The sequence below is a fragment of the Ammospiza caudacuta genome, chromosome 3 (genome assembly GCF_027887145.1).
Source record: "Ammospiza caudacuta isolate bAmmCau1 chromosome 3, bAmmCau1.pri, whole genome shotgun sequence".
Classification (NCBI taxonomy): Eukaryota; Metazoa; Chordata; class Aves; order Passeriformes; family Passerellidae; genus Ammospiza; species Ammospiza caudacuta.
Window position 1 is genome coordinate 596,273 of NC_080595.1, and position 14,474 is coordinate 610,746.

A 14,474-nucleotide genomic window follows, 5' to 3' on the forward strand; every position below is an offset into this window, starting at 1 on the left:
ACAATTTCACACAATCCATTAAATCTCTCCTATCATCACCATCATCTTACACTTTGTGTACATGAAAAAGATTTTCTGTATTTCAAAGTACCTATGGAAATAATTTTTTAGTTGTGTTCAGGTGTTTCCTACTCCTCATGGTATTCACAGCTTCAGGAGTTTCTCTTAGGCAAGACGTATAGAACTGAGCATTTCCAGGAAGTGCTTTACAGGGACCAGCAAGAGGCAGAGTGCACTTCAAATATTTTACAGTGGCTGAAATCCCACCCATCATTTCTCAGGTTTTCCTTACTGTTTTATCAGACTGGAACTCCAGATGACTAACAACAAACTTGCTTGTTTTGGACAGTAAAATAAGGGATGAAAATCAAAGGTGGTACACAGCAATGATATAGTGTTATATATGTCACTCCTTCAATAATGAACTCAATTCTCAGCAGCCATTCTCACTTCTAAAGCTCTGCAGAAACACTGTGTGTGTGTGTGTGTGTGTGTTTGACCATAAATAGCAGGTGGATTTTTTTTGGCGTAGGATGGCTTGTATCACTGCAAAGTCTCGAGGCAGCCATGAAAAAAGAACTGTGTTCACTCAGGCTTCTGCCCTGTCAACACGTTCGCCAGCCAGACTCAACTCAGATGAACCTTTATGGTTAAGAGATGGCTGAAAGAAGATATTCCTGTGCACTCCAGTTTGTCCCTCTGACGCAGGCACACTGACTCATGAGCAGACTCACCCACACTCACTTCTTTGGCCAGGCTGCACCTTTGCCCTTTCCTGCTCGGGCTGAAGCCCCTGGGGCAGCAAGGGGCTGTACGTGCCTGTAGCGGGGGGGGGCTGGCCCCACGAGCAGCCTGGGGGCGCTGCTGGGACTCGGGCACTGCTGGGACACGGCGCTGCTGGGACACGGCGCTGCTGGGACACGGGCACTGCTGGGACACGGGCACTGCTGGGACACGGCGCTGCTGGGACACGGCGCTGCTGGGACACGGCGCTGCTGGGACACGGCGCTGCTGGGACACGGCGCTGCTGGGACACGGCGCTGCTGGGACACGGCGCTGCTGGGACACGGGCACTGCTGGGACACGGGCACTGCTGGGACACGGGCACTGCTGGGACACGGCGCTGCTGGGACACGGGCACTGCTGGGACACGGGCACTGCTGGGACACGGGCACTGCTGGGACACGGCGCTGCTGGGACACGGGCGCTGCTGGGACACGGGCACTGCTGGGACACAGCGCTGCTGGGACACGGGCACTGCTGGGACACGGCGCTGCTGGGACACGGCGCTGCTGGGACACAGCGCTGCTGGGACACGGGCACTGCTGGGACACGGGCGCTGCTGGGACACAGCGCTGCTGGGACACGGGCACTGCTGGGACACAGCGCTGCTGGGACACGGGCACTGCTGGGACACGGGCACTGCTGGGACACAGCGCTGCTGGGACACGGCGCTGCTGGGACACGGGCACTGCTGGGACACGGGCACTGCTGGGACACGGGCACTGCTGGGACACAGCGCTGCTGGGACACGGGCACTGCTGGGACACGGGCACTGCTGGGACACGGGCACTGCTGGGACACGGGCACTGCTGGGACACGGGCACTGCTGGGACACAGCGCTGCTGGGACACGGGCACTGCTGGGACACAGCGCTGCTGGGACACGGGCGCTGCTGGGACACGGGCACTGCTGGGACACGGGCACTGCTGGGACACAGCGCTGCTGGGACACGGCGCTGCTGGGACACGGGCACTGCTGGGACACGGGCACTGCTGGGACACGGGCACTGCTGGGACACGGCGCTGCTGGGACACGGGCGCTGCTGGGACACGGGCACTGCTGGGACACAGCGCTGCTGGGACACGGGCACTGCTGGGACACGGCGCTGCTGGGACACGGCGCTGCTGGGACACAGCGCTGCTGGGACACGGGCACTGCTGGGACACGGGCGCTGCTGGGACACAGCGCTGCTGGGACACGGGCACTGCTGGGACACAGCGCTGCTGGGACACGGGCACTGCTGGGACACGGGCACTGCTGGGACACAGCGCTGCTGGGACACAGCGCTGCTGGGACACGGGCACTGCTGGGACACGGGCGCTGCTGGGACACAGCGCTGCTGGGACACGGGCACTGCTGGGACACAGCGCTGCTGGGACACGGGCACTGCTGGGACACGGGCACTGCTGGGACACAGCGCTGCTGGGACACGGCGCTGCTGGGACACGGGCACTGCTGGGACACGGGCACTGCTGGGACACGGGCACTGCTGGGACACAGCGCTGCTGGGACACGGGCACTGCTGGGACACGGGCACTGCTGGGACACGGGCACTGCTGGGACACAGCGCTGCTGGGACACGGGCACTGCTGGGACACAGCGCTGCTGGGACACGGGCACTGCTGGGACACAGCGCTGCTGGGACACGGGCACTGCTGGGACACAGCGCTGCTGGGACACGGGCACTGCTGGGACACGGGCACTGCTGGGACACGGGCACTGCTGGGACACAGCGCTGCTGGGACACGGGCGCTGCTGGGACACGGGCACTGCTGGGACACGGGCACTGCTGGGACACGGGCGCTGCTGGGACACGGGCACTGCTGGGACACGGGCACTGCTGGGACACGGGCACTGCTGGGACACGGGCACTGCTGGGACACAGCGCTGCTGGGACACGGGCACTGCTGGGACACGGGCGCTGCTGGGACACGGGCGCTGCTGGGACACGGGCGCTGCTGGGACACGGGCGCTGCTGGGACACGGGCGCTGCTGGGACACGGGCACTGCTGGGACACGGGCACTGCTGGGACACGGCGCTGCTGGGACACAGCGCTGCTGGGACACGGGCGCTGCTGGGACACGGCGCTGCTGGGACACAGCGCTGCTGGGACACGGGCACTGCTGGGACACGGGCACTGCTGGGACACAGCGCTGCTGGGACACGGGCACTGCTGGGACACAGCGCTGCTGGGACACGGCGCTGCTGGGACACGGGCACTGCTGGGACACGGGCACTGCTGGGACACGGGCACTGCTGGGACACAGCGCTGCTGGGACACGGGCACTGCTGGGACACAGCGCTGCTGGGACACGGGCACTGCTGGGACACGGCGCTGCTGGGACACGGGCACTGCTGGGACACAGCGCTGCTGGGACACGGGCACTGCTGGGACACGGGCACTGCTGGGACACAGCGCTGCTGGGACACGGGCGCTGCTGGGACACGGGCGCTGCTGGGACACGGGCACTGCTGGGACACAGCGCTGCTGGGACACGGCGCTGCTGGGACACGGGCACTGCTGGGACACAGCGCTGCTGGGACACGGGCGCTGCTGGGACACGGGCGCTGCTGGGACACGGGCGCTGCTGGGACACGGGCACTGCTGGGACACGGGCACTGCTGGGACACGGGCACTGCTGGGACACGGCACTGCTGGGACACGGGCACTGCTGGGACACAGCGCTGCTGGGACACGGCGCTGCTGGGACACGGGCGCTGCTGGGACACGGGCACTGCTGGGACACGGGCACTGCTGGGACACGGGCACTGCTGGGACACGGCACTGCTGGGACACGGGCGCTGCTGGGACACGGGCGCTGCTGGGACACGGCACTGCTGGGACACGGGCACTGCTGGGACACAGCGCTGCTGGGACTCGGGCACTGCTGGGACACAGCGCTGCTGGGACACGGGCACTGCTGTGCAGAGCATTTGATGGGCAGGGAGAACATCTGGCTGGCACCCTGTGCGTAACAAGTCAGGCCCTTCCCTGCAATAAACTGCTACTGACTGAAGTTGAATTAAGGCTTTTTAGTTCTCCTGTTTCTCTTTAAGCAGGAATATTTTAAAGGAAGTTAGAAGCAAATATTTTGAATCGGTTACTGAGATACTTTGGTAGAGTTTTCTCCCTCCCCCAGTCTGCTTTTCTTGGTTTATGTTTTACTATTGAGCGTAATCAGAAGTAATTAGAGAGTTATGTCATAATACAGTAATCTGCAATCTGTAGATTTCCAACTCAGTATCAAGTGAGATCCTGATCTTACTCAAGTCTTTGCTCACTAAAGTAGCTGTCCGTGACCTTCTAGTGGGCAGTGTCCCTGTCCATGGCAGGGGAATGGAATTAGATGATATTTAAGGCCCCTTCCAACCCAAAGCATTCTATGATTCCGTGTTTACTGGTTTCTGCTATGCAGTCCCTGCTGTTTGCTCCCTGCGCCTTTAAACGAGGTCACTGCAGAGCAGGATGTCACAGGGCTGTGCCTTGTGTTCCCTCTGCATCCTCACAGCCACAGCAGCCACTCTGCTTTGCACTGAGGGTTTTACTGTGTCCATTTTCAGCTTGGATTGCTCCTCCTCTGCACCCCCCTCTGGCCCCAGCCCCTTCCTCTTCTCCAGCTGTCTGACTCACCAGTGCTTCTGGTGGGTGTTTAGTGCTTTAAAACTGAATTATGCATCAGCTGGAGGGCAAATAGACTTTCTTTTTAACCTCAAGGCTGAGAAAGTCAATGAATATGGGTTGACTTCTGAGGGTAAGGCTGTAGGGATTGCCTGAAAAAAGAAGCAGTTCATTAAATTGTATGTTCCTGATTAATTTCTCCTCATATTCTAATTTTGTCCAAGATACAGAAATGTGAGGTGGGCACTGAAAATATGGCTTAAGATAAAGGCTTAAGGCTGGCTAAATGTCAGAATTATAGCTTCTGTTTCTTCAAAATAAACTTATCAGCATGTATTTTCATGGAGTTTATAAATTGACTCTAAAGCAACCCAGGCTTTTGGGGTCCTCTCATCAGCTGGATTTATTATTGCTGATGTGGTGAGGTCTGGAAATCCAGTACAAGTTAGAACAGATAATGTTTCCTACAAGCACTTTGCTCAAGTTTGTGTCCAGTTGATTTTGATGCCCAAAGATCCCCTTAGCACAGTGAGATCTGTGCGTGGTCTTGCTTTGGAAGCCACATCAACACCTCATGAAAGTGGAAATGAACTGGTTTGTTCCTTTTTAATGAGATTTTGATCAGAATTTGGATAGAGGACCTATTGTGTTGTAAGTAGAACTTACAGTTCCTGTATTTAAGGTAGCATTTAGCAAATTAATTTAGGACTGCCTATAGCAAAGCTTACTAAATAATTTCTGATATAGTGGGTTTTTTTAACATCAACTTGAGGTGTTCTGGATTTAGCTGAAATAAACCCGAACTACATAGTTATCCTAGGTGGAAATGAGGGAAATCTACTTCCTCTACCTGCTTTAAAAAAAAACAGATTTTAAATGCTTCAGTAAAGTAAAAAAAAAAAAAAAAAAAAAAAGGCAAAACCCAAAACCAACCAAAAACCCCGAAAGAAAACAAATAAACAAATCAACCAAACCTGTAGTCTTTGTAGCTTTAACAAATGAAATTTGTGGAAGAAGGGAAAGTGAACTGTGTTGCCTCTGTTAGGAAAGATTCTCTAGCTGTCTCAAGGAGAAGCACTCAGTACTTGTGCTGGGGACCAGAGACGTGAAATTTAGCAGCTGAAGGGGCTCTCATTTCTTGCCCTTCTGTGAAATATCTTCCCAGTGCTTGCCTGTCTGTCCTCAGATATCCAAACATCTTTGTTTACACCAGCCTGTGGAAACTTTTTAGACATTTTTGGACAGACTAGCTAAAAAGTTCCCCTGGCAGCACTCATTTTCTGGCTTCTGGGACTGTCAGGGCTGAGCCAAGGCTGCCTCGCAGGTGTCCTCCAGTGTGACGCTGGCGTGGTGTTCAGCTGTGGAGTGAAAAGCCAGGGGCTGTTTGTTTCTCTGGAGCTTCTCCTGCTGAGATCATGGAGGAGAGAGCCGGAAAGCCCGGGGGTAAAAAACATGAAAGCAGAGGGATGAGAGGCGAGCGGAATGAGGGACAGCAGTGGATTCAGCAGGTGGATTCAGCACCAGAAGAACAGGAAGGGAACAAGCAGATGGGTGGGAGCTGGGGGAGCAGGAGGGGCTGGGCAGAGCCAAGAGAAGCCAAGGAGAAGAACAGAGGTGTGGGGAGCACTAGAGCAGGAGCGGTGGGGAGGGAGCTGTGGTTGGGAAGCATGGAGCAAAGGCAGTGCAAGGCCGGGAGCCAGCCACGGACCACTGCCCACAGCACTGCTTTGGCAAGGCAGGGAGGGAGCCCTGGTCCCACAGCCACCCCTTCTCCCAGTCAGCCAGGAGCTGGGAAGCACACCAGGAGAAGCAGCCCCCTCCATCTGCTACCCACTGCTTGACCAAATTGGTTACCCATTATGAGCAGAATTAGCATGGGCAGCAGTGAACTTGGAATAGATCCCAACTGTGTGGGAAACAGCATGGTCCCACATAATGGTTTATTTTGAATTCCCTCACCACCATCTTGTGGGGTTTGGTTTGATTTTTTTGGGGTTTTTTTGATGTTTTCTTTTTTCAAAGGGGGAGAGGGTATTTTGTATTTGTGAAATAACATTCAAAACTGTTTGGTATTTTAGAACACAAACATAATCTCTCTTAATACTGTTACAGAGGGATCCAACACTGGCAAAGTAAATTATATGGGACCTGCCCCCGACCCCATCCAACTAGCCCAACGCCCTAACTTCTCAGCAGGGTTTCTCCCCTCTGTCTGCATTTTCTTGTAGCTGTTTGCAGATTTAAAAATACTCTGGGTTCCACTAACTTCCAAACAAAATGGCTCAACAGACAGCAGTCACATCCTACACACCTACGCCCACAGGCGCACACAGCAGCCGTGCAGATCCTTAAGCTGTCTCTAACACACATAATTTTCCTTATTACCAAGTACTCATCTTTTCCCTTTCCAAAGCCTTTAAAATAAAAAAGTCATATGTGCACATGTACACAGGAGAAGGAAGGAGGGGGAAGAAAGTGTGTGGATTAGTTTATCTGTGTTCAGATCCCTTAAATAAAAGTCTTTGGTGATCTCTGCACATCCAGGTCCAGATCCAAAGCCTGTGGAGGTTAGCAGCTAGTGTTAGCACACAGAATATTTTGGAGAATAATTATCATCTCTATTTCTAGGTTAAAAGTATATCTATAATAAGTGTGTCACATGGCACAGGCATCTCTCTCAGGGAGTGTTTTACATTTGCTGTGCTAACTCTGGCATATTTAGTTTTCTTCAGAAATGAAGGATGTATTTTGTCCATGTAAGCTAATATAATTTACATTTCCTGAAAACAAATTAAAATCAAGCAATATTGATTTTTTTTAGTTATAGTTTTTTAATATATAGTACATCACCAAAATTTCAAGAATAATAGTTATTTTTCACTTTACCTTTGCATCAAATCCATTCATTTTTCATAACGTGCTCTGTCAAACCACAAGATGATGAGTATTATCCATAGTTTCTTTTCTTGCATTGATGTCACTTCATAAAGCTGTAACACTCTTGAGTTCAAAAGATCTGCATTTGTGCTAGGGCTAGGGATCATTAACATCCTAAAAGCTTTAAGGTTTCTTAGAGGTGACTCACTTTGATTTTTACTTACCTTTTAAAATTTTCTTTCTCCCTGCTGAAATCAGGTCAGATATTTGATGAAGGTATTTTTTTTCTTTTTTCATGAGTTATTACACTACTTAGGAATTTTGTTCTGTTGAGGAATAACATTCAAATATCCTTCCTTGCTGTTGTTTTTATATTGCCATTTCTCACCTAGGCTAGGAAAGGAGGAGAATGCATGAAGTGAAAGAAGTTCTTAAGTATAGATTTTTAGAGCTCAACAAACATTGTCTTTTCATTCAGCTTATCCAGCTGAGTGGTTTATTCAGCTATGCCACTTGAGACTGTTAAGAGCCCTTTTCCCTATGACCACCTCAAACCAACACCAACATGAGGATCTTGCCATTCTAGAAACCATTGGTGAAATGGCATTAAAAGTCTAGAAATAAGAGATAGTTTATCAAGCTTTGTGCCTTTCAATATGGCCATTTTATCCGAGGAGAGTTGTGATTCCAGCCCCTTGTCATGTCCCTTTCCTCAAGCAGGTAACTCTGCCCCGTGCTTGTTCCGCCTCAGTGAGAGGCTGCAGTGTATCAGGGACCCAGGGGCCAACCAGAGGGAGAAAGGGGACAGAAAGGGAAATGCCACATTCCAGGCAGTGGAATTAAAACATCTGGGGTTTCCCTCCTGTTGAGTCAGCTTCTGCACCAGGGGTTTGGGGTGCACAAAACCCAGCAAACAAAAGCAGATTGTTGTAGTCATAAGCTACATGAGATCGAGCCTTTCCTTGCATTCTTTCAAGAATAATTAATCCTAGAAGAGTCAATTTCCAAAAATATCAGAGAAATTCAATAAGCATATTTACTGAAGTAATTTTCAGCCAGCTCATAGAAGACCCTGCATGCAGTGGAGGAGATTACAAAGACAGCTGCAATGAAACATTTCAAAGTTTCTGTCCTTTAAGCTTCCCATTTGGCAAAAAGTTCCAGTAGTTTGGGTTTTGATCTTTGTTCCACGTGAAAACAGATGTCAAAACATGTTCCTTCACAGCAACAATTCTATTTTTGATCAGCTTTAATGGCTTTTGGAAGTATGAGTCTCTTCCGATAGGGTACATTCTTGTCAAATACAAAAAATAATACCTCCATTTACATCTTCATTACTTTTTTATCTATTTCTCACCCTTTGCAAATATCCTTGTATTTGCATGTTCCCATTGTGAGGCATTTTCCAATATGATTATTGCCCTCCCCCAGTAGGGTTTGACATTGCAGAATGATTGTGCTGTCACAAATACTGGAATGCTTCAACAGACAGGATTAGAAATGGTCAGCAGATTAAAAGTGTTTGCTTGAAGTTTATTCTTTGGTTTGAAGTAGTGGGGGAAAATATTTGCATAAATGAATTTTTAATAGATACCAAAAAAAAAAAACTGCTAAAGAAAATGTAGCTTGTCTGCATTATCATGCAATTTTAATTATGCAAGCATTTATGTTCTTTGTGTATTTTGACTTACGGCCATGTGAGATACATGAGTGAATTGTCACTCATGCAGAATTAATTCTAATTTGTCCATATAGGGGAAAAAACCCTGGGAAAATATGATAACGCTTTTCATTGGCAGCAAACCCTAGTTGTTGTTAGTCATTTGAGAAAATTATTGTTAGCAGACTATCCAAATTCTGTAGGTCAAAGCCTTCCTTGAAAAGAGGTGTATTAGCACATGACTGAATCCACTACAGGAATGGATTTTATCCATTTTATCTAAGGAACTGTATCCTTCTGTACCATAACATTTATGTCATTTTTTTCTTTCCCTTGAACATGAGAAAAATACTTTGATTCAGTGTTTGGAAATCCAAGCCAGGTTATTTAAAATAACAGTCACTTGGAATGTACCAAGTGTAATTTTTAATGTAGTTACTTTTCTATGGTTTTTAAACCAAAATCTTTAGTTTCCCATGAAACACAATACAAAAGCAGTTTGTAAAGAGTCTTTAGACTTTGCACTTCCTCTCCCAGGCGATTTGCAAATAAGAAGTTGTCACTGACACGTAGGGCAACAAATGGATAAAGCAAGCATGGATTCTGAGATCTATAATTTTTAATAATCTTTAAACTAGCTACAAAATGTCAATCACTTCACAAACTGACAGGAGACATAAGGAATTTTCATATTACATGCTGTAAATGATATTTATCTCACAGTTTATCTAGAGTTCATTCATTTAGGTTTTTTTAATTATTTTTAATTGTCAGCTACTAAACATCTCAGCGATTTGGTGTGCATAGCTCTAGGTAAGCAACAGAGAACTGTACTGATAACAAACCACATGGGGATAGCGACTAGTAAGAGAGAGCCTTATAAAAATTACATTTCTTTGCACCATTTCATATGGTAGTTGTTTCCTCCAAAAGATAGTCTTCAAAAGCAGCAGACAAACCCAATATATTACACTTATTTCTTTGTGTCTTTGACATATTTTCAGCCAAGCTTTTATTTTGCTGGCAATGGCTAAATGGTGAGTGCCAAATCCCTCTTTTTTTCATAATTAAAAAAATGATCATGATTAATAACTATATATATCAACAAGAAAAAAGTGGCACAACTGCAAACTTGCTGGTATAACATAGTCCCAAAAGAGTCCGAATACTGAGCATGCTTTTGTTGTCATTGTTGGTGTGCTACTGCCATGGGAAAATTCTTGTTTAAGTAGGAGTCTAAAAGTCTATTTATTCCTCATGCATAACTGCATAAATCACATCACTTTTTAGTGCAATGCTTGTTATAGTAATATAATTTCACATTGTCTAATCATGAAATCATAACAACAGATAATGGCAATGAAGAACTGAAGACAGCAGGTTTAAGTGCTTAAACATCATGATACCCAAAGACAGGAGCATGGCAGTAGCTCTGTGGAATGTCACAGTTTTACAAGAACAATACTGTATATTTAAAGGTTAACAGCACGTTTAGCATTCCAACAGTGTTGTCATTCAGCAAACATCATTAAAAAAAGAGAAAAATGAGAAGGAAAAAAAAGGAAAGGAATCCAAAACAGAAACAAGGAAAGGAAAGGAAGAACCCCAAAAAACATCATAGTGAGCTATAGCCATCAAATCAGCACTATGTACAACCTTTGGAAAGAAAGATATCTAGAAAAAAATAATTACAAGTATCATTTTTGGAAAGCTGACAAACTACACAGGACAACATTTACAATGGGGCTGATATGTGCATGTGTGCAAACCTAGTAGATAAATACCATGATAAAAGCATGAAGGTGCGGCCCTGCTGGACAGCATTAAAAGGAAATGCACTTCTCTGCATTTAACCGCTGCCCAGCATCTTTGTTGCACGCTGGTTGGCTTCATCAATCCTGGTTTTGTTGGAATCAGCCTGGGGAAACACAGAGGAAAGAGAGGGATGAGTACAGGAAAGAAAGAGAGTATGAGAGAAAAAAAGAGTACCGGGAAGAATGACAGTGCTTTGTGGGTAGTTCCATGATTTTGGCTAGGTCACAGAAAAATGAAACTTGAAAATACTGGAGAGCTGCTCTTTATAGTGGTATGAGGCACCCAAAAGAAGATTACAGATTTTCTAGTTTTACTTCATGTAGCCTTCAAGCAGAGCTTTGTGGTCAGCTGCACTAACTCCTGTAAATGCTGTGCCAGATCTGTAGCTGGTGCTGTCGATAGCACTGGTGGTACTGATGGTAATGGATGACAGCATGAGGACTGGCGGTGTGCATCTGCATTTTGCTGGGGAAAACCTTCAGAGCCCTCTGAGATTCAGTGGACCCAGACTGTGGTCTAATTTAGATCATCAGGTACTAGCCAAAATTAAAATTTTGGTCGGTGAAGAGACTCCCGGAGCAGAGAAGCTGGATCATCTGATGTAGGGAATGCTGATAAAGATAAATTTCTTTGAAAAGATCAGCCTGGATGTCTTTGCTCTGCATGTGAAAGGAAGGGAATAGGTGAGAGGAATGCCAGTACTCCAAAGTTCACCAATGTGGTTGCAAGAGAGAGTAGCCTCTTTCATTGGGCAGCAGCATAAACAGGAGTTGAGAAAAGGCAGGGATTCTACTGTGATTTGAAGCAATCAAACTGCAATTTAGTCCAGCATAGACTGAGCCATTAACTGCACTGTTTTCCCTGGGGTAACACCTGCCATGATTATAAAATGCCATTAATAAAATGGCACCGCCTGGGAGGTTGGGGAGTTCTCTCTGAGTGGGAAGACACTTGGGCCATGACTTTCTGTAGCTCTGCAGAAGTTCATTTTGGAGACTAAAGACACTGTTTTAGCTGAGAAAAACTGGCAAAACTCCACTCAACCCCACGTTGCCATGCCGACTTTTTCTAGCAGAGGGACTATATAGAAAATGGTTTCAATTTTTAAAACCAGACCTGTGGGAAAGGTGAGAATTGTGTTGCTGCTTTAAAAGCATAGGCTCCCATAGCAAACTTTTTCTGTGGTTTGATGGCTGCATTTTGTTAGCTTTGATGATTGTTCCCACATCTCTGGGGTGTATCCAAATTGTACAGATTTATTTTAAATCTTCAATTTACAACGACAGAATGGCGAAGCAACTTTCCCACATGCATTTAAGAATCCTTTAAGAATGTTTATGCTCATGTGCAATAAATCTTTCTGAAATGTCTTGGCTTTTCTCAGTAATTGTTTTGGAAAATGCTATGTGTATTCTTAGTGCAGTAGCACATGCCAGCTCCTCAACAAGCATAAATCAGCAAAACTACTCATTACAAGCCACACTCCTTTATTTTAGCCATGAATTTGACCTTGTCTACCACAGCACAATTTTGTGTGCTTTAGCCAAAAGGCCACCTAAAAAGTTAATGGGTTTGGAAGCAGTTGCCTTTGTCATGAAATGAGTGAATATTCATTGAACAGTGATGAAACATCGTGCTCCTGTGTCTGGTGGATGATGTTGCATTGGAGGCAGTGGGATTCTTTGTGCTGACCTTCCCACTTAGGTCAAGACAGAGTGATTTGAGACCCCTCTACTTTCCTCCCAGCCTCCTATTTATGGTAGATTTTAGGGGCAAGCCCTTTTGGTGATGGTGCTATTTGACCTACTCATCACACTGTCGTTTCTGGTTTTGTCCCTTTCTCTCAGATCTGAGGAAAGGATAAAGAAAGCCTTTTATTCATTGCTGTCCTGGTTACTGTGGATAGATCAGATTACATGGCTGCATTATGAGGTTGCTCTGGTTTGGGTGCATGCATCCAGTATAACATAAATCCTTTAGGAGCATTTATGATGCATTCCAGGGTACTTTGGCTTAGCTTTGTGATGCACCCCAACTTTGCAAACTGTGCCAGCCAAGGGCACAGTTATGATCTTTCTAATGATCATAACTGACCCAAAGCACAGTGCTCCAGCTGGTCAGGAAAACAACCCTGGCACTGCTGTGAGGGGGACAAGGGTCTGTTGCCATATTTCATTGCAGACTGGGTGTGTATGCAACTGAGGTTTCACTGTTATCCAGCTAACCATTATTTCTGTCTTTTATAGAGGGTTTTACTAACACATTGTGTTCCTTTTTCTAGTACCTCATTACTGTATGTCCTTACTCTGAGAAATTTGGCTTATTTTTCACTAAGACTGAAGACTGTCTTATTTTTGTGCTGCTCTCATGACGACTCCTCTGTGTACGATGCAAATCCATCTTTCACAAATGTGTCACTGTTCCTTAGCCAAGGGCCCTGTGTGATTTTATGAATGCATTAGCTGCCAATGTTATTTTGCCATTGCTGTACAAAATGCCAAAGTCTGTGAGAAGGCTGGTCCTTCAGCTCACTGCTCTCAGCATGCACTGTTAGAGGTTTGGCCCATGTGCTTTATGTGCACAGAGGGCCTGGTCAATGTTTTCAAAATTCAGATGTTTGCAAGCCTGATCTGGTAGGAGAACAGTAACTTGTCAGGCTTGCTGTATTTTGGGATAGGATCCTGCAGGCACGGGTAGGGTGCCACTGATTTCCAAACACAGGGCACGTCTTCTGCCACTGTGACATGAGCAGGGGAGGGGAGAACACAATAGTGCACGTCCTCATTGCTTTGAGAAAATGATGTATGTCATAGGCTTCCTAGTTAAAGGTACTTATGGTGTAGGCTGTATAAACTCCCTGTCCCTTCTCAAAGTATAGAGTGATGTGCTGCTTTCTAGTTCTTTGCGTATGAATAGCAGCAGTAAGTCCTTTCCTCGATGCTCCTCCTTTTCACAGAAATATGAAATGGTGCATAATGGCATCCCAGTAATACTGTGCATTTTCCAGCACAGTCAAACACATGCAGATTTATAAAGCAAGACTTTTGACCAACGCCAAGCCACGAGCAGGCTGCCTCTCTGTCAGGGATGATCTTCCCAGCCTTCAGACAATGTATAATTCACCCAGTTCTCTCTGGAATCTGCCTCCAGTAAGGAAAGCTCTTGGAGTGAATCCCTCAGTGCAGTATTTCCCTTAATTTTTATTACTAGGCTCTGATACAGTTAACTGACACGAAAAACAGGCACGGGCATCCTGCTTGTTTGAGGAGGCGTGCATGTGTAAGAAGGCTCAAGAGCACCAGCTCTACCAGTTGAGGTCAGAATTAACTCTAAGCACCACATGTAAGTCCGTGGGTTAGCTCCTCAGGCTGTGTAAATCTCAACGGAAGCGGAGCATTGTGTTGGTTTTACACCAGATGAAGATCTAACCTCTTATGTCACTTCAGCCTGCCTGTGCCTGGAGCTCTGCCAGTACCAATGCAGATGGCCTGCAGATCTTGGGATCTCAGGATGGCAGTGAGCTCCCAGCCAGGCTTGGAGGGGGCTGCTCTCTGCTTCAGAAATCTGCAGTGCAGGTCTGGCACTGGAACGGTGCTCTCTGCCTTTTTACATGGTGATTCTGCAGAGCTAATGCTGAGCTTTTGTATTCTACTGGGGCTGTGTGGGGCCCAATTATGTATAAATATATATATATATATATACACACACACACACCCTCC

The 14,474-nt window shown here is 47.4% G+C and overlaps 1 protein-coding gene across 2 annotated transcripts in view; it reads right to left on the reverse strand.

Annotated features, from left to right (window-relative positions):
* Nucleotides 1–8,293: 8,293 nt before the first annotated feature.
* The window catches only part of SNAP25 (synaptosome associated protein 25), a 64,789-nt gene continuing 58,608 nt past the window's right edge, over nt 8,294–14,474 (reverse strand). For both annotated transcript variants that reach the window (XM_058802343.1, XM_058802344.1), the window contains exon 8: nt 8,294–10,858. In XM_058802343.1, the coding sequence (XP_058658326.1) occupies nt 10,790–10,858 (69 nt within the window). In that variant the 3' untranslated portion in view covers nt 8,294–10,789. The remainder of the gene's footprint in view (nt 10,859–14,474) is intronic.